Source organism: Podarcis filfolensis (genome assembly GCF_964270895.1).
Source record: "Podarcis filfolensis genome assembly, chromosome: 11".
Lineage (NCBI taxonomy): Eukaryota > Metazoa > Chordata > Lepidosauria > Squamata > Lacertidae > Podarcis > Podarcis filfolensis.
Genome location: NC_139613.1, coordinates 53,867,286 through 53,886,391, shown reverse-complemented (window position 1 = coordinate 53,886,391; position 19,106 = coordinate 53,867,286). Strand labels below are relative to the sequence as shown.

At 42.7% G+C, this 19,106-nt stretch overlaps 2 protein-coding genes across 4 annotated transcripts in view; one reads left to right on the top strand and one right to left on the bottom strand.

Annotated features, from left to right (window-relative positions):
- LOC310745011 (cryptic protein-like) overlaps positions 1 to 19,106 on the bottom strand; it is a 290,490-nt gene that overhangs the window by 102,914 nt on the left and 168,470 nt on the right. The gene's annotated exons all lie outside the window — the stretch shown is intronic.
- Positions 1 to 19,106, top strand: part of LRRC2 (leucine rich repeat containing 2) — an 84,510-nt gene that overhangs the window by 56,570 nt on the left and 8,834 nt on the right. For both annotated transcript variants that reach the window (XM_083577084.1, XM_083577083.1), the window contains exon 6: positions 17,546 to 17,691. In XM_083577084.1, the coding sequence (XP_083433210.1) occupies positions 17,546 to 17,691 (146 nt within the window). The remainder of the gene's footprint in view (positions 1 to 17,545; positions 17,692 to 19,106) is intronic.

Here is a 19,106-nt window from a genome sequence, read left to right as displayed (position 1 = left end):
AGAATAAAGATTTGGGTAGAATAAAGAGGGAAACAAATTGCTGAGCTAATAAATTGAACTGGAATACAAAAAAGAGAGGTATGAGGAGGTCCAAGAAACAAGTAAATGAAAAATAATGTGATGGAAAGACTTTTCTTTTTCTTTTTCTGTTTGTTTTTATTTTTTGTAATGTAAAAATCTTAATAAAAATCTTATATAAAAAAAGAGAAAGTCAATCCTGGCATTATGTGTATTTAATTTATCTGGGTTTGCATTTCTGTATTACGTTTCCTTTGGAGAGAATGTAGTTCCATCTTTGTTGAACCCATATTCCCATTGCTTCCACAAAGAGGGAAGGCAGGGTCACGTAAACCATCTGCCAAATATTTTCACTTGCCCCTGCAGTGTTTGCCAAACGCCTGTCAATCTAAGGAAAGCAGCAGCTGTGTTCTTTTTCTGGGGGAAGGGCGTGGTTTTGGGGTGGGGGAGGGGCTGATATTGGCATAGCATATAATTCCCAATATTAGCAGGAGGGTGTGAAAATGGAAAGGGCAGGTGGTGAGGTGTCAGTTGTCAGAGGAGATTTGTGGAAGTATTAGCACTGCGTGAGCTTCTATAAATGTTTGGGAGATGCTAGGGCAGGGGTAGGCAACCTAAGGCCTGAGGGCCGGATGTGGCCCAATTGCCTTTTCAATCCGGCCCATGGATGGTCCAGGAGTCAGCGTGTTTTGACATGAGTAGAATGTGTCCTTTTATTTAAAATGCATCTCTGGGTTATTTGTGGTGTTTTTACATGTATGGCTCTGCTTTCCCTTTGACCACATTAGTGAGGCTTAGAGAGGTGTCTTGGTTTCTGGGCAACCCAGGACCTCCGTACGCACTGCCCAGGCTTACGCCCCGGAGAGGTTACTTTGGTGCTGCTAACACAGCAGTTTGACTTCAGCCCCACAATAATAATAATAATAATACCTTTATTGTCAATGTACAACCTGTGTACAATGAAATTAATCAAGCCCCCCCACAAACACTCAATCTCATTGCAATCTGTGTGCTTGTCGCACAACACACCAACCCTGAAAGTCAGTTGCACTATATTATTTTCCGTTGAGCAGCCTAACAGCCCATGGATAGAAACTGTTCTTTAGCCTGTTGGTACGACTGATTATACTTCTATATCTCCTGCCCGAGGGTAATAATAATATTAATAATAAAAATAAATTTTTATTTATACCCCGTCCTTCCCAGCCAGAGCCAGGCCCAGGGCTGCTAACACCAGTAAAATTACAATAAAAAACATAATGATGGGGGGGGACCAATTTTAAATACAGGTTAAAAATACAATTTAAAATGCAACCTCATTTTAATAGTAGCCCATAGATCAAAACCATAAGGGGATGGAAACATAAGGGTCAGACTGAGTCCAAACCAAAGGCCAGGAGGAACAGCTCTGTCTTGCAAGTCCTGCGAAAATATGTCAAGTCCCGCAGGGCCCTAGTCTCTTGTGACAGAGCGTTCCACCAAGTGGGGAGCCAGTACTGAAAAGGCCCTGGCCCTAGTTGAAACCAATCTAACCACCTTGCGACTTGGGACCGCCAAAGTGTTGTCATTTGTGGACCTTAAGGTTCTCCGTGGGGCATACCAGGAGAGGCAGTCACATAGGTACGTGGGTCCTAGGCCGCATAGGGCTTTAGAAGATTAAAGAGGTGCTGACCGGGGTGTGAATCATCCCTGAGACTTTTTCTTGCTCTCCTAAGACATCGATCCCTTGCGATGTCATCTAGCAGACTATCTAGCAGGCATGTTAGAGTTGAAGTTCCTGACCTGGACCTTGTGCAGTGTAGAAGTGAATGCTCTCTACCACGAAAAAAGAGATCCAAAAGGTTTGATGGCAAAACGGTCTAAAACTAGTTACAGAATAAAACATTGCAAAAATACAAAGTAACACATTGCACTTAAACAAGCAGGCAATACAGTCCAGTCTTCTTTAAGTCCTAATACAGTCCATCAATTTTCTTCTCTCTGGTCCCAGAGAGAGATCCTATGCAAGCAACTTGCTTGCTCAGGACAGCTGAGCTGAGCCACAACTGCTGCTACCTCTAATGCCTGCTGAGATTATGGGTTTTTAGGTTTCCCAGGGATGAGTCATCACTTAGCACACACACTGAAATGGAAATACTGATGTAACACACCCTGGCCCCTTGTGGCGAAAGACAAGTAAGAAATGATGATGTTCCTGATGCACTTAAAATAGTTGATAGTGTCTATTAGGAGCAGAGGGAACCATCTTGAACCAGAAATCCAAATCTTAGGCATGAACAATCCGAGACTCACCAGACCAATACTATATATTACTGGCACAAAAATGGAAGCAAGAAGAATTACCGATGAAAGAAGAGTGGCAAATGAAATTAATGGACTATGCAGAATTAGATAAATTAACAGGAAGGATGCAAAACCTGCGGGGCCAGAGATTCTTAGAAGACTGGAGTAAATATTTTAATTATTTAAAAAGCAACTGTAATAAACAGATTATGCTAATAGGATTGCAAGAAGTTCTGTAAGGAGGATTATGTGAAATATTGCAAGGAAGATTATGAAGAGAACTATTAGTTAATGATAATGAAAAGTAATAGAGAAATTAAGAAATGCAGAATAAGTGATAAAGAATGGAAAATTTTCAGAGGCTGTTGATGGAAGTCTAAAATATTGTATAAGATAAGAAGTTATGTTAAATGATTGTTGGAAATGATATGTTAAAAAATTAATAAAAATGTAGAGAGAGAGATTGAGAGAGAGAGAGAGAGAGAGAGAGAGAGAGAGACTCACCAGACCAAACTCCACCTATCTCTGCCCTCTGGGCTTGTCCCCTCTAGCATTTAAAAACCAGTCATGAAGGGCTTTTTCTCACATCCTTCTAATGTCCAAGAGTTGGCCAAATTTCAAGGAGCAGGCAGGAGCACATCTCCAAGTGCTAATTTTCAATATCAACAAAGGCAAATGGAAACGAAAAAGATATTTAGAAAAAGTTTGCTCAGTGCTTGTGAATATTTATTGGATCGATTAACTCCCTTTCTTTCGGGGCTGTCAAGGAACAGCTCTAGTTACGCATATCTATGGGGAAAACTGTGCCACCCGCATAAAAGAATTCTATTCCAGTCAGGAATCGGCTTACTTAACAATGAGATTATTTCTTCTTCTTGCCAATAAATGTCAAACTTTGGCTAGCATCTTTCAGAGGGTTTCTTTCAGTCCCAACAACCATACAAGTATAAAAGTTGGATTGAAAGTTCATCATCACATGTTATATTTAAAAGGCACAATGCTTCTTTATGGCAAACCGGATCTGCTATTAGCTGAAGGATAAAAAAAAAAGTAGCTTTCCCAGTTGTGAATATATGATTCAGTAATGCTACATGTAAGCAATTGCCATTCTGCTACACCAGCATCCATCAAACAGGCAGATAACATCTCCAACGTATCAGTCATTGAAATGTTGCTGCTATAATAGCACATTGCCAAAGATCAGTGTCTTTTAGCTATGCCTTAACATTTACCTCCCATCGTTTCCCTTGACATTTATTTAGCATCTGCCATTGCTATCCTATTCCAGGGTTCCATTTTACTGATATTATCTTTGAAAATGTTCTCAATATTTTCCACCCTGAAGTGAACAATCACTGATTTTTCCCCCTCTGAGGGGAGAAAGCAGCTAACTAGTGTTTTATAGTTTGCAACATAACTGTATCTTTTGGGGGTAAGGTGTGTGTGTGTGGGGGGGGGTTATATTTCTCAAATATGAATGTTTGCAAATAAAATTACCTCTGTAAGAACTTCTTGCTTTATGTTTCAGAAAGGTTTTCTTTTTTTAATGGCAGTTTATGTCAAACGAACCAATAGCTTACATTGCAGTAGTTCCTACTTACATCAAAATATTGTTGTTCTTCTTGTTGTTTAGCAGTCTGGTTTACTGGGAAAACAATTCTGTATTAGCTGGTTCTGCAGCCTGCAGAAAGGACACTGAAAAAAGCAGCAAATTAAGGGCAGACAAACAAAATTATTGGCAGGCCCTGACATCTAATGCTTCATGGGTGGGCTAAAACCATTCTTGCTTACTTTGTCTGTTACATTTATTTGCATGTTTAGACCTTTAACCTCCCCCTTAAATAAATTCAGACAAGACTCAAATTTTGGTTTGGTTTTTGGCAGAATTTAGGCCACAACTTTATTGATTGCAGCAAGTGAGTGGTTGCATAGGCTCTGGTTCGAGTAGCTCCCTGCACCATTGCAGGTAGCGCTGACCCAGGGCACCAGCATAGGTCAGCCTAGGGTGAACACCTGGATAGGCGGAAAGCCGGGGTCAGGCTAGTCCATCACCCAGAAGTCCCCCTGGACTCAGGCACAGCCCCCTCTCAGGGTTGACCAAACCATTGAGTCCCTGGATTCCTTTAATGGAATACCCTTCACATAGGGATGGCGAGAGTGTTCCCCCATCCCTATCACCTGAACCAGAGCCTATCCACAACCTTACAAGTTGTGATGATTTGCTACGTGGCAGGTGAAACCCAAATGACAACAGCCAATCAGGCAAGTGGGGAAAATTCCTGCTGTGCCCCTGTTCCAACAACCGACAACACACGACGGCATAGCAAGGTCAAGTGCAAGCCCTAAATATAGGGAGAGGTGGGTGGGTGTTCCGATGCACTGGCCCAAAGAGGAAGCTCAGGGTCACGTGCATGGGCATATACAGGTCCCGCGATCCGTTTGGCTAGTGTCCCATTGGCCTGATTAAACCCAGCATCAAGGGACCTACCAATCGGGTGTTGTGGCTTACCAATTGTACCCACCTACAACACAGGGTTTGGTCGTCAGGTTGCACCGCAACACGTGCCCTCTTTGAGGGAGGACATGATTTATGTATTACTTGAGTATCCATGGTCGAACTGTGTCCTTTAAATTTGCAGAGTAAATATGCATACCCAGAAAGGACCACTTAATAGTTAAGGCACAACAAATCTATGTTAAGTGGTTCTTAGTACACACTTTTGCTTAAGAGCATAAGGAGTGCTTTGTTGCATTAGACCAGTGTCCCTTTAATCCAGCATTCTTTGCAGGAAACGGCATTTGCTACATGATCCACAGCTGCCTATCTCCTGCTAATCCCTGATTTAAACCTTGTGTCGGCTGTTTATCAGTGGCTTTCCTCACCGGCTCTGTCTAACAGTGTTGGACACAAGGATAATTCACTCATATAAAAATGTGTCTGTGCCCAACTTGGGGCCAGCTCAGTCATTACAGGCCCAGATGGAAATGGCCAAAAATTGTTACCCTGAGCCAGCACTCCACATAATGGCTTTAAACAGTTCAAAGCCACTTTCCACCTTTTTCTACCTAATTGGGAAGATTCACTTTCAACCAGCACTGCAAAGTCTTGCCAGCTTTTGGTACTGGCATGGAGAATCTCTGTGCAATCATGTCAAACAATGAGGAAAATGGCTTTCAAATATTTCAGCCTCTGTGTGGAGTGAAGCTTGTTGTTTGCTTGGATTCTAGCTATCATTTAGCCTGAATTGGCTCTTTTTGTTATTTCTGTTTGAATTCTGATTTTATCAAAATATCATTGCCAATCCATTGAAAACATTATTGTCAATCTATTGCATTTCAATATTTTCTGTGTTATCCTCCTGCTTCACACCCCACACCCCAGCACCAGTCTTTCTAGTTTTGACTGACAAAAGGCATTTGTGGGGAACTGAGATTTTACTTAGAAGCTTCCTCCATGCTACCTCTGTCCCTAAATGCTTCCTGCTCTGTGCAGCGTGGCATAAGCGATGAATTGCCCCCTAATTACCAGTAGTCAGTTCCTGCTCTGCACAATCAGAGCTTTTACTGCTGCTTTATTCAACTCCCCCCACATTTTTTTAAAAAAATATGAAATAGCAATATTTCTCCCCCCACAAAAAAAAATTTGAGAGAAAATTAGCAATTAACCTTCTCTATGTAGAAAACAGGAACCGAGCTGATTCATCATTAACACCATGCCATACCATGTTGATCAGGAAGCAATTAGAACCAGAAACTGCAAGGAAACTGCTTATACAGTAGACCCACAATGTACTCTGGGGCACAGGTGAATTTAGGGGAACATGACTGGTTTGGTTACACTAGGTGCAGAGCCTCAGGGACATCACAACTATTATTTAGAATGGAGCATAAGAGGCGGGGGGGGGGGGCAAATTCTGGCATCGCACAGGGCGCTGCTGAAATTTGAGACCTTTGTACCCGCCACTGGTGGGGGTTACATATGCCTAAAGACAAAATCACGTCTAGTTAAAACCCATTGGATTTAAGGGCAGGTGGGATTGCAGAAGTCATTTTCCCTGGAACCCCATCCCCTTTCTGCCCCTTAATTTTTATATTTTTGCCACATACGTAAATCTGAATGTGCACAAGCTAAATGCACCTAAGTTGTGGTCTTTCTGTAATTTATATTGCTGGGGGACTTTGTGGAGCTTTAGCATCAGTTGTGACAGGGTGAGCATGTCCAGGATCTGGGGAGCCATCTCATCCCACAAAACCTTGCTAAGAGGAAGGACCATATTGTTACATAGCTCCAATGAAAATCCTCCCCCAAGTTCTATGGTTTAAATACAACAGATAACAGGGTCACTTATTGTTATGTACTAAGCTTGGATCCTAGAACATTAGGAAAGTAGGATCCTAGAATGCAACAACAGGAGGAAGTTAATCAGCCTATTAGGCTGGTAGGATCGTAGAATGCAACAACTGATTGGCCTGCAGGAAAAGACCAATCAGGCTCTAGGAGGGAAGCAGAATCAGCCAATCAGACGGGACTCATTGTGTAAATAATGTATATAAAAGCCTGAGGTTTGGCGGGCAATTCAATCACTGTTTCACAAGCTGCAATAAAAAGCATGAAATCACTACAGGACTCCGAGTATATTTCACTTATATTTCAAAATTAACAATTCCAGTCCAACATTACGTTAACTCGACTGAACGGTTTCCGCTCAGCTTTTGTCAAGGGCAGATATTTAAACATCCCCAGAAACATTGCACATGAATGTGCCAGACACAGTAGAACATATTCTTTTTTACTGTGCATTGTACAACTAGCTACTCAGACGTACACTATCCCCTTTCTTGGGTAGTCCAACATCGTGGCACAATGAAAATATCAGATTCTATCTGTCTGACATTAACCTGGAAGTAACCTCAAGGGTGGCTGAGATTTTGTCAATAGTTTCTCTTAGAGGGGTGATTGGCACCATTTAGCGAAAAAAACTCCAATGAAAATCCACATTTTTACATATTTTAACACGGCTGTTTATTTGTATATATTTTAAAATTTTATATCTGGATGTTTTATGATGGCCTATACTCGCAATGCCTACTAAAGGTTTGGCGAAGTAAGTATTGTTACATAATGCCTTTCTTCAGATTGACATTACATTACATATATTACATACAAAACATACATCACATATCTCACCTTCACCACCCCTTCCACCTACCTACCAACAAAGACACCGACATACTGTGGTTATTGTCTTCCAACCAGTCTCATTGTGTAATTTTTGTCAATCTTTAATCTATGCACTTTTCATATTCCTTATTATGTTTGTCCTTTATGATAATTACTTCCTTTCTCTCGTCTAACTTTTCTTTTCCTCTCAACAACAAATTGTTGCTTTTTTTTTGTGTTGAACATATGCTATATGATAATTTATGGACCTAATACTGTAGATATCTAAAGCCATTTGCACATAACAAAATATGTATTTTATCAAAGTAATTGTTGAACTAAATACAATTAAGAAGAAGTATATTAATAGTGAAATACAATTAAGAAGAAGTATATTAATAGTGAAATAATTACTAAGTTCTAACTTAAAATGATTGGGGGCCCATTACTTACATTATAGGAGCCTATACAACACAAAACACTGTTGCTGTATGTAGGTTTTATTTCATTTGTTTTTTATTTTATATTTTGGAAATGTACATCCAGTTTTTTTCCCTTTAGATTTTTTGGGGCCCCCAAGAGACTGGGGCCCTAAGCTATAGCTTGTTTAGCTTATACGTAAATCCAGCACTAGGCTGAAGGAGGACTGGCCTGGTGATGGCAGCATGCAGCCTTGAGGATGGCGGATGGGTAGGCAGGTGATCTGCTGTCTCTCCGGATCTACTCCTTGAGCCATGATGCTGATCTTGGATCATGGTTTGGCTGGCCCTGTGCAGGTTTTAGCTTGTTGGAACATGGCGCGTGAGTTGAATTTAATTGAATATATAGCTTTGTTTCGGAGAGGTAGCCAAGAACTAAAACGATCACAGGCCTCTGCATTCTGACATGCCACGAAATGGGCAGTTCACACTAAAACTACAAGCAGGTGACCTTATCAGCGGATCCTTTTCAATGACAAAAAATAAATAAAGCAGAACTGAAAACACACCCATTAATCAAACAACTCTTTCCGTTCAGGGACGTGGCGTCCTTTTCTCTCAGCCAAAACTTTCACTGCCAGAGAGTTGGGAAGCAAAGCAACGGGGGTCTTCTGGAATGTTGCACAGGCTATATTTTAAAGCAGAATGATTAAGATAAGCAGAAATATAGGTCGTTTGTCAAATAAAGATGACAATTTTGATTAAAAATGAGGACAGCAGTAATGGTGGCTGGGTAGTTTGACTGTCAAATGTGGTATAAAATGAAGCTTGCACAAAGCTTGCATTATAACTGATTCAGAGTTGGATAACAAAGTGCTTAAAAAGGGGGAAATATAGAGGTGGCAAAATAAACTGCCGAGGTAAAACTGATAAGCTTGGTGCACTTGTTTAAAAATAAAATGTTACCGAAGGTGCAAAAACCCATCATTCTTCTAAAGGAAATAAAATGTACATGACTTCCTTTATTAAATATACTATTCAGCTGCCATAATTTCCTCTGTGTCCTATACCTCAGGGAATTGTTGTTAGCATTTCAGGGAGTGGGGTGGGGGGAATGAAATAAAAACTCGGCTTGGCTTCTATGCCGTATAGAAGCCAGACACAGTTTGTTAAATATAGCCCTACATGAAAGAGCCCAGAGGAGCTGTTCTTTACACAGTATAATCAGAACCCCATATAAATTCTGAGGCACAACTAACCCAAGTTTCTCCTCTCCTGCGTTAGTCCATTTCTTCATATTTCTTTGTCACATTCCATTTCCAAGGGATTATGAAGTAGAAGGGAGGCACTCTTTGTGATATAAAACTAAGAAAATTGGGGAAACCAAACAGCCCACAGTAGGTGTGTATATATGCATCCCCCCAAGTCAGACCATTGGTCCATCTAGTTCAGTATTATCAATGTTGTTGTTGTTGTTTAGTCGTGTCCGACTCTTTGTGACCCCATGGACCAGAGCATGCCAGGCACTTCTGTCTTCCACTGCCTCCCGCAGTTTGGTCAAACTCATGCTGGTAGCTTCGAAAACACTGTCCAACCATCTTGTCCTCTGCCGTCCCCTTGTCCTTGTGCCCTCCATCTTTCCCAACATCAGGGTCTTTTCCAGGGAGTCTTCTCTTCTCATGAGGTGGCCAAAGTATTGGAGTCTCAGCTTCAGGATCTGTCCTTCCAGTGAGCACTCAGGGCTGATTTCCTTAAGAATGGATAGGTTTGATCTTCTTGCAGTCCATGGGACTCTCATGAGTCTCCTCCAGCACCATAATTATCAATTATCATCAATAGTATTATCAATAGTATTATCAATACAGAGTGTCAAATACTCCAGGATTTCAGATGGGGGGCACATTACCTGCCTTCCCTGAAGATGCCAGGGTATTGAACCATGGGCCTTCTGTACATCACTCAAGAGCTATATAACTAAAAACGTAAGACTAAAGACGTATATTCAAGTTAGTCTTCTGTGTGTTCATTTGGGTACATTAACATATGGGAATTGGACAAAGATGGTACCAGAAAGAAGCAAATAGCTTTTCCCCCACAGTGCAGAGCTTATCTTACAAACTGGATGACCTGTGTTGGTCCCCAAAATCTCATCTGCAATGTTGTTTCCAGGTTTGGCAGTCCCTTGGGCAACGTGCCCTAAGAGCACCTCTCCCTTGGGGTCCAATCCACACAACTGTTGAGAATTCTGTTCCACCTTAAGGAACAGACGTGTGGAATTGTTGCATGTCACATGTCTGTTTACACTGTTTACACTCCAGCACAGTATGCTGGGAACTTCCGTTTGTGTATAGCTTTCGCTGTTCTTTCCGAGACGACATGAGAGAGAGACGACATGTTTCTTTGTTCTGATTTATGTTTAATAAATCTGTAGCTGTAGAATGACTTACACCTCACGCCTACTTCTGTGTGCGCAGTACACTCTGCTAATTGCGTGCCCTGGCTTTTGAAGTTCGGGTCGCTGATTTACGTCAGAGCACGGGCCGATGAATGGAGACATCTGAGCTGGGCTTGCCAGCTGGCCTTCCGGCCCCTCTGCAAGTCAACAATAACCACTTGGAGATCCCAAGGAAGGATTCTAGTTTGTCACTGCTGGTATGCTTGGAGGGGACAGGTGAACTTGCAACAGCAAAGATGTTGAGGAGCAGGGGAGGAGGCTCTGGAGACTGGATTGGACCCAGAGAGGGTGTACACAATGAATCCTGGCCTTGCTCATATGCCCTATGAGTAAAAAGTTAGGGGGTGACATCTGACTCCAAGTAAGTTAGCAAAAATATATAAGACAGGTACAAATATCTATTGGAGATGTAAAGAAAAGGAAGTCACCTTTTATCAGATGTGGTGGTCTTGTAAGGTAATAAAAGCATTCTGGGAAATGATATATCATAAGATGAAAAAAATGTTTAACTTAACTTTTGCAAAAAACAACAACAAAAACACCAGAGGCTTTTTTTTTATTAGGAATTATAGGTGCAGATATTCCAAGGGAGCAGAAAAGACTTTTTATGTATGTGATGACAGCCGCCTGGATGTTATTAGCCCAGAGATGGAAAGAAGATAATGTCCCTACCAGAGAAGAATGGCAAATTAAATTGTTGGACTATGTTGAAATGGCGAAACTGACTAGAAAGCTCAGGGACCAAGAAGACCAAAACTTTAACAAAGAATGGGGGGAAATGATAATTTACCTTAGAGGCCACTGTAAGCAGGATTGCAATAACACTTCTAACGTAGCAAGTACTATGGAGATAATGGAATTATATAAAGTATGGATAACTGAAAAAGATGCAGTATAAAAGGTTAATAATAGGACCCATGGAGGGGAAGGTGAGAAGTCCAGAGATTCAAAGGAATCTTTAAATGTGGATGTATATGGTTGTTTTGTTATAATTCTATACCTGTAAAATCAAATAAAATTTATTATTATTTTTTATAAAATAGGGTGTAGCAAAAGTCCAGCATCATCTAAAGCCATTGAACTGCTTTGGTGACAGAGGAAGCTCAGAGGGATAATATATGGACCTTAAGGCTATCCCTCCTTCAGAACTACAAAGGAAAAACATAATATAAGAATGCTACTGGTTTTGGAACAAAGTACAGTGGTACCTCGGGTTAAGTACTTAATTCGTTCCGGAGGTCCGTTCTTAACCTGAAACTGTTCTTAACCTGAAGCACCACTTTAGCTGATGGGGCCTCCCGCTGCTGCCGGAGCATGATTTCTGTTCTCATCCTGAAGCAAAGTTCTTAACTCGAGGTACTATTTCTGGGTTAGCGGAGTCTGTAACCTGAAGCGTATGTAACCCGAGGTACCACTGTATGCCCCACTTTGGGCAAAAGATTCCAGCAATGCAAGAGGTTGGACGAGAAGATCCTTGTGGTCCCTTCCAACTCTCCAATTCTATGCCACTCCAACAATCTTCCCCTTCTTCTCATACCTATTTGTATTTCATTTCCCAGCACTAACTGACAAGCTGTTGTAGTGCATTCCATGTTGCTAATCCAGAAAACCTGAGACTTGAGGTGAAGTTGCTTATAGAAATGCTGTCTTTGGCACCCAAATAACTGCATGCTCTGCAACAGAGATTACTTAAAAGCGGTAGAAGAGCATCATCAAAATAAATTGTGAAGCAAGAAAAGATTTTGAGTACCAGAGAGAAAGAAACAGGAACAAGCACCCATACAGTGGATGCTCGGGTTGTGAACGTGATCCGTGTGGGATGCACGTTTGCAACCCGCAGCATTCGCAACTTGCAGTGCGGTGTCTGCGCATGCACAGGTCACAATTTAGCGCTTATGCGCAAAGTGCAATTTAGCGCTTCTGCGCATGCACAAAGCACTGAAACCCGGAAGTAACCCGTTCCGGTACTTCCGGGTTTGGCGTGGTGCACAACCCAAAAATGCGCAACCTGAAGCGTCTGTAACCTGAGGTATGACTGCACTTACAGATCCCCTTTATTGCGGTGGCACTGTGTTCCAGTGATTCTGCTCCCACTTCTGGGACAATTCCAGAAAACAGCTATTGTGGGAGAGGGACACTAGCATCAGACTATCACCACCAGGGTTTCAATTTCAAATCCATAAATCACAGCCATAAAGCTTACAGGGTGACAAAGCTTATTACTCCCTTCCAGGCTAACCTACCTCATGGGGTTGTGATGACAAAAATGGGGGAGGAGACCCCTGAGTAATCATTCAAACCAATCAGTCAATTATCCATTATATTTCCCATGTACACCCTGTCTATTTAGTGAGTGCCTTATTAGTCGTGAAATATTATTCACGTCATTACACCTTCATATTCACATTACATAATTTTTTTGCAGTCTAGCAGTTGGCCTGGGATGCTGAAATACTTGGCAGCTTCTGAAGGACATCATGACTGACCAGGTCTTTTTGAGATAGGAAAACAGGGATCTGCTTACAGGGGAGGAGGTGACAACTGGTCCACTGACATCTGCTTGACCTTTATATACCTTTGCTGCTGATAAAGTCCTTTTCTGCCGTTTGGCATTCAACTTGAAATATCTCTGTGGCCATCTTGATACCAGAAGTCTCTTACTGCTTGCTTGTTTTTCCAGTTCAATATTCAGAGTTCATGACACAGCTTCACGGACCCAGCAATTATGGGTGATTTTATTTCGTTTTTTGTTAAAATCAGTGCCGTACCTATCATTGGTAATTTGAACCTATTGCTCACAAAGACAAGAGTTAATGCAGGATAATCAAGATGGCATAAGCAAGCTCTTCATTCTCAGTCTTACTCCAGTATTTTCAAGGGTTGATTTATATACCATCATTTGGTTATTTTCTTTCTGCGTAAGTACTGCTCCCAGTAATCTGAATGCATGGAGCGAGTAGCATGTGATCCACTGGCACACAGGGACACTTTGAAATATTGCTATGGTTCCAGAAATGGTTGCAAATGTTACTTGTGTGTTATTGAGCACTTTCTGTATGGAACCTGTGGTCTCCATTTCCCATCACCTTCAACCAATATGCCCAATGGCCAGAGATGATGGGAACTGCTAAACTCCAACAACACTTGAAAGAAGAGTTTGCATTTGATATCCCGCTTTATCACTACCCGAAGGAGTCTCAAAGTGGCTAACATTCTCCTTTCCCTTCCTCCCCCACAACAAATACTCTGTGAGGTGAGTGGGGCTGAGAGACTTCAGAGAAGTGTGACTAGCCCAAGGTCACCCAGCAGCTACATGTGGAGGCGCCGAGACGCGGACCTTGTTCACCAGATTACGAGACCACTGCTCTTAACCACTATACCACACTGCCCACAGGTTCCCATCCATTGTCTCACTGAAGTGAGACAACTCCGGCAGCAATTAACTCCGGTTTATTGCTCAAAATACAGAAATTACTCTGAAGCTCAGTCACTCAGCGTCTGCTTCTAAATTAGCTGTTGCCGAGTCTGAGTTCCGCCCCTTCCTCTTCCCACTTATACTTCTTTTCCTGTTTATGCCTCTCATTAATTCTTGCAAGCCTATGCATCTTGGGATAGGCTATTTCCGGTGGCCCTCCCTCTGAGTCCGAGCTTAAACTGTCAGTCTGTGTCTTCTCCCTGGAACTCCCCCTTCCTTCTCCTTGTTCTCGGAGCTCAGGCTTCTACTGCAACTTGGCTGCTCCTCCCTCATCCCGCATTCCTGCCTAATTACCTCCTCCTGTCTCTCCAAGCTCTGCCCCTCTGTCAGCAATGGGACGCAGCTGACATGTACCATGTGATAGAAGTTTGATGACCAGTTTTGAGGACAGGGGTCACCAATTAACTTGGTTCACAAGGTGGTAAAGTCCAGAAGTTCCTGAGGCCCCGAAACCAACAGCTCTGAGAAAGTTGAACAATCTTCAGATAGCAATAGCACATATCTTAGCCTTAAATTAGGTTTGTTGTTTTTTCTTAGTTAAGGAAACATATGTAAAAAAAAATTGCAATAGACATTGAGAATAACACTATGTTGGCATTCAGCTTGGTTTGCTTGCCTGAGGTGCCTGGGAAGATGGAAGAGGGCCTTCTTGGTAGTGGCACCCGCCCTGTGGAACGCCCTCCCACCAGATGTCAAAGAGAAAAACAACTACCAGACTTTTAGAAGACATCTGAAGGCAGCCCTGTTTAGAGAAGCTTTTAATGTTTGACCGACTATTGTATTTTAATATTTTGTTGGAAGCCACCCAGAGTGGCTGGGAAAACCCAGCCAGGTGGGCAGGGTATAAATAAATTATTATTATTATTATTATTATTATTATTATTATTATTATTACTACTACTACTACTACTACTACTACTACTCAGTTTGTACATCCCACACTTTCCATTCAGGTTAAAATGATACCTTGCTGGTCTCTCACCCACAGCCCTTCAAAATCATTTCAGTGCTCATGAGAGTTAGTGACTGAGAGAAAAAATTATACAGTCGTACCTTGGTTTTCAAATGGCTTCGTTCTCGAACGTTTTGGCTTCCAAACGCCACAAACCTGGAAGTGAGTGTTCTGGTTTGCAAACTATTTTTGGAAGCCGAACGTCTGACTTCTGTGGCTTCGGATTGGCTGCAGGAGCTTCCAGCAGCCAATCAGAAGCCACACTTTGGTTTCCTAACATTTTGGAAGTCAAATGGAGTTCTGGAATGGATTCCGTTCGACCTCCCTGCCCCTCCCTGGCTATGACCATGGTGGGAAGGATCACTCTAATGCCAATCACCTGATCTTGTGAACCACCCCAAGTTCTTTTGATGAAGGACGGTATATAAATCTAATAAATAAAATAATAATGACATGAAGTCACCCACATGGTTTGAAATCGAACTGGTGATCAACTGATGGGTGACTTGCAAAGCCCAGTGCCCTTTCAGGAGCTGCCAGGATTATCTGCGCTTGCAAGGGCACAGTGCAAATTTATATGCACACATTCAACTTTAGAAACAATTACTGTAATTTAAAAAGAAATGCAGTGCTTTCAAACTCCAGCAAATCGGCTTTTAAATAGTACCCTGATTCCTGTAGGTGAGCAAGGCTGACCTCTGCAGTCTAATTATTTAGCAGTATTATCTGGTGACCTGGGAGGGTAAGAAGACATCCCAGGGTGCACAACTTGGGCTGGAAGAAGCACATCACTGCATAAAGGAAGCTCTGATTTCAGCACCACCTATGCTTGGAAAGGATGCAGGGGGCACTGTGGTCTAAACCACAGAGGCTAGGGCTTGCTGATCAGAAGGTCGGTGGTTCAAATCCCCATGATGGGGTGAGCTTCCGTTGCTCAGTCCCAGCTCCTGCCAACCTAGCAGTTCAAAAGCACGTCAAAGTGCAAGTAGATAAATACCGTATTTTTCGTCCCATAGGGCGCACTGGCCCATAGGATGTACCTAGTTTTTTGGGGGGAAATAAAGGAAATTTCCCCCCCTTTATTTCCCCCCCAAAACCAGGTCGGGGAATCCAAACCAGGTCGGGGAACAGCGGGATGGCGGCGCTGCGCCTCCCCGCTGTCCCCCAAGCTTGTGGGCTGCAGGCTGCTGCCTGCAAGCCTTGCAAGCCCACGGCAACTCCCTCCAGAGGGCACCCCATGCTTCGGGCTGCAGGCTGCTGCCTGCAAGCCTTGCGAGTCCGCGGGAACTCCCGCCGGGCTTGCAAGGCTTGCGGATAGCTTCCTGAAGCCTGCATTCGCCCCATAGGACGCACACACATTTCCCCTTCATTTTTGGAGGGGAAAAAGTGCGTCCTATAGGGCGAAAAATACGGTAGGTACCGCTCCGGCGGGAAGGTAAACAATGTTTCCATGCGCTGCTCTGGTTCACCAGAAGCGGCTTAGTCATGCTGGCCACATGACCCGGAAGCTAGCTGTGGACAAACGTCAGCTCCCTTGGCCTATAGAGCGAGATGAGTGCGCAACCCCAGAGTTATCCACAACTGGACCCAATGGTCGGGGTACCTTTACCTTTATCTATGCTTGGAAAACAGGCTAAAATTTAGCAAGAATTGCTACTGGCAACTTCTGTTTATCTCAAAGGTCTTCTTTGGATTAAATATATTGGAGTCATACAGGTATTATGCAAGGTCGAATAAAGCAATGTCACACAACATTGCTATAATGTTTCTTCCACAAGAGCTCATGGATTGTACCCCATAAGCAAAAGAAGATGTTGTTTAATTTCTTTCCCATATTTCCCCTGCTTGTTTACTTTTATTGTGCCTTTTCTAGGAAACAGGATTAATTTGATTTCTTGGCTTTCAGGTGTCTTTTGCTCTCCAGGAAAACTGTTAGATTAAAGCAAAGCATTATCCTTTGCCAGTCTTCTAAAGAACTGGGGACATTAAAATTCTGATCCTTAATCCATTTCTTGAAAGCAAGCCTAACTGATTTTAATATAATGTGTATGATCTAGGCAAAGTTAGGCTCTTTTATGTCCCACTGATTTCCATGAAAGAGAAAGCGAAGCACATTTAATTAATATATGCAAGTGAGCAATTATCATTTTTTACCCTCTGGGGCATGTGAAGCTTAAATGTGCATGCCTGTATCTGAGTCTTCCTAATTGTACTTTCAAATATTTGCAGTGGAAGCCCAACCCAGATTACTGGTGGTGGCAGCCTTGTGTGAAGCCTCTCTCCTCTAGCTGCTGCCATTGATTGGAGAAAATTGGAGGATCCTAGAAAAAAGGAAGGAGGTTTCTCATCTTCTTCAATGTTCCCCGAATGGTCAACATCTAGTGAATGTGTGCAGAACTGTAGACCGAGGCTACAATCTTTCCCCATCTACTGGGGAGTAAATTCCATTGAAAATGGGTCTTACTAATGAGTAGTAATTATAGGATTGCAGCCTTAGAGCAGTAGCCTGAGCAATATTTTAAGTTTCTAGCATTGCTTGAAAGTCAGGAAGAATGCATAGGGTGGTATTACCCACAGCACACCTATTGGAATTAGTGGATCTAACTTTTTCATGTTCATTCATTTCAGTGGGTCTGAGTAAAGCTTAGTTTTATAAAACCAATACAATGTTAATTCTTAGATACCTCTTTGTGCTTATTGGGGGGGATGAAAACCCCAAGCTCCGTAATTAAATGCATTCTTTCCTCACTGAATTCTTCATAATTGTTGGTTTGTTTTACAGCTAAGTAACTTGAAAAAAGTGACCTTTGTCGATGTGTCAGCAAACAGTTTCCCCTCAATTCCAATATGTGTGCTGCGGATGTCGAGTTTGCAGTGGTTGGATATGAGCAGCAACAACCTCAAAGATCTCCCACAAGACATAGACAGGTAGTCCTTTATATTGCCTTTGAAATTAAGTTTGGTTGTAACAAACGAAGCATTGACTGACTATACTGTCTAAATTTGGCATGGATTGAGGAGGTTGTCTAATTCAGTATTGGCTGGTACCCATTAGCAAAAGGGAGGTATAACACCAGTAAGAAGAGAAGAAGAGGAGTTTGGACTTGATATTCCGCCTTTCACTCCCCTTAAGGAGTCTCAAAGCGGCTCACAATCTCCTCTCCCTTCCTCCCCCATAACAAACACAATGTGAGGTAAGTGAGGCTGAGAGACTTCAGAAAGGTGTGACTAGCCCAAGGTCACCCAGCAGCTGCATGTGGAGGAGCGGAGATGCGAACCCGGTTCACCAGATTACGAGTCCATCGCTCTTAACCACTACACCATGCTGGCTCTCTAAGTGGAGCCACAGCCAATGAGAGGCAGAGACAACAGATTCTAGTTCTTTCCCCATTCTCCCCACTGCTGAATTCTGCAAGTGGAACACTGAGACTAAGGACTTAGCCACACCTTCATTTGCTCCACTGCTTTCCACTGGAGAACCCTGATCTTTAGTGCTGAATTGGCTTTTCTGTGGATTGCCATTTGTTCTGATTTAGCACTAAAGAGCAAGTTTTCTGGGGGAAAGTGGCAGGGCAATGGGAAAACTGCTCAGACCCATGCCTGAAAAGTGTCAGACAAGAAAGAAGCCTCTCAGATCCATGTTTTCTATGCATGGGATCTAAGAAAGAGGAAGCTGCCTGGCAGTGCCACTCCATGAACTGGTAGCAAGTAAGAAGGCAGGTGCCTTGGGGCTGGCTGAGGGTGGATAGAGGTTGTGCTTCATTTGCCCTTGTAGACCAGCCCCTGCTGATCTAACTATCATTTGCAGTGGAAGCTTAGAAACCTTGGATGTGCACAAATATTCTGGTCTATGAGCTGGAAGGATGGTGGCAGCTAAGCCACATGTCTGCTGTCCTGCTTTGAAAGTAATTATGGTTAAGACTCTATAGCCATCTTCAGGTGGTAAAAAGAATGTGTTGGGTCAGGGGCATGGCTTCACCAGCCCTGCCCACAATTCGCCCTCCTCACCCAACATTTACATCTTCAGCATGAAGTTCAGCAGAGAGGTTCTAAGGGCGTTCAGAACCTTCCCAGTTTCAGTCCTTGTGTTCTTTTGCATGCCTGAAGGAGGTTTATATCAGGGATGAGGAACCTGTAACCCTCCAAAGGTGGTTTGACTCCAGCTTTCATCAGGCCCAGCTAGCATACATGATGGTTCGCGATGGTTGGAGTTGAGTCTACCAACATCCTTGGTTTATAGTGTATTTAGCTTGGGGCTGTGCCTGACATTTCTACACACTCTCACACAAACATTCTCCATCAGTTAATGAGAAAAGAAATTGCATTCCAAAATTATCAAATGG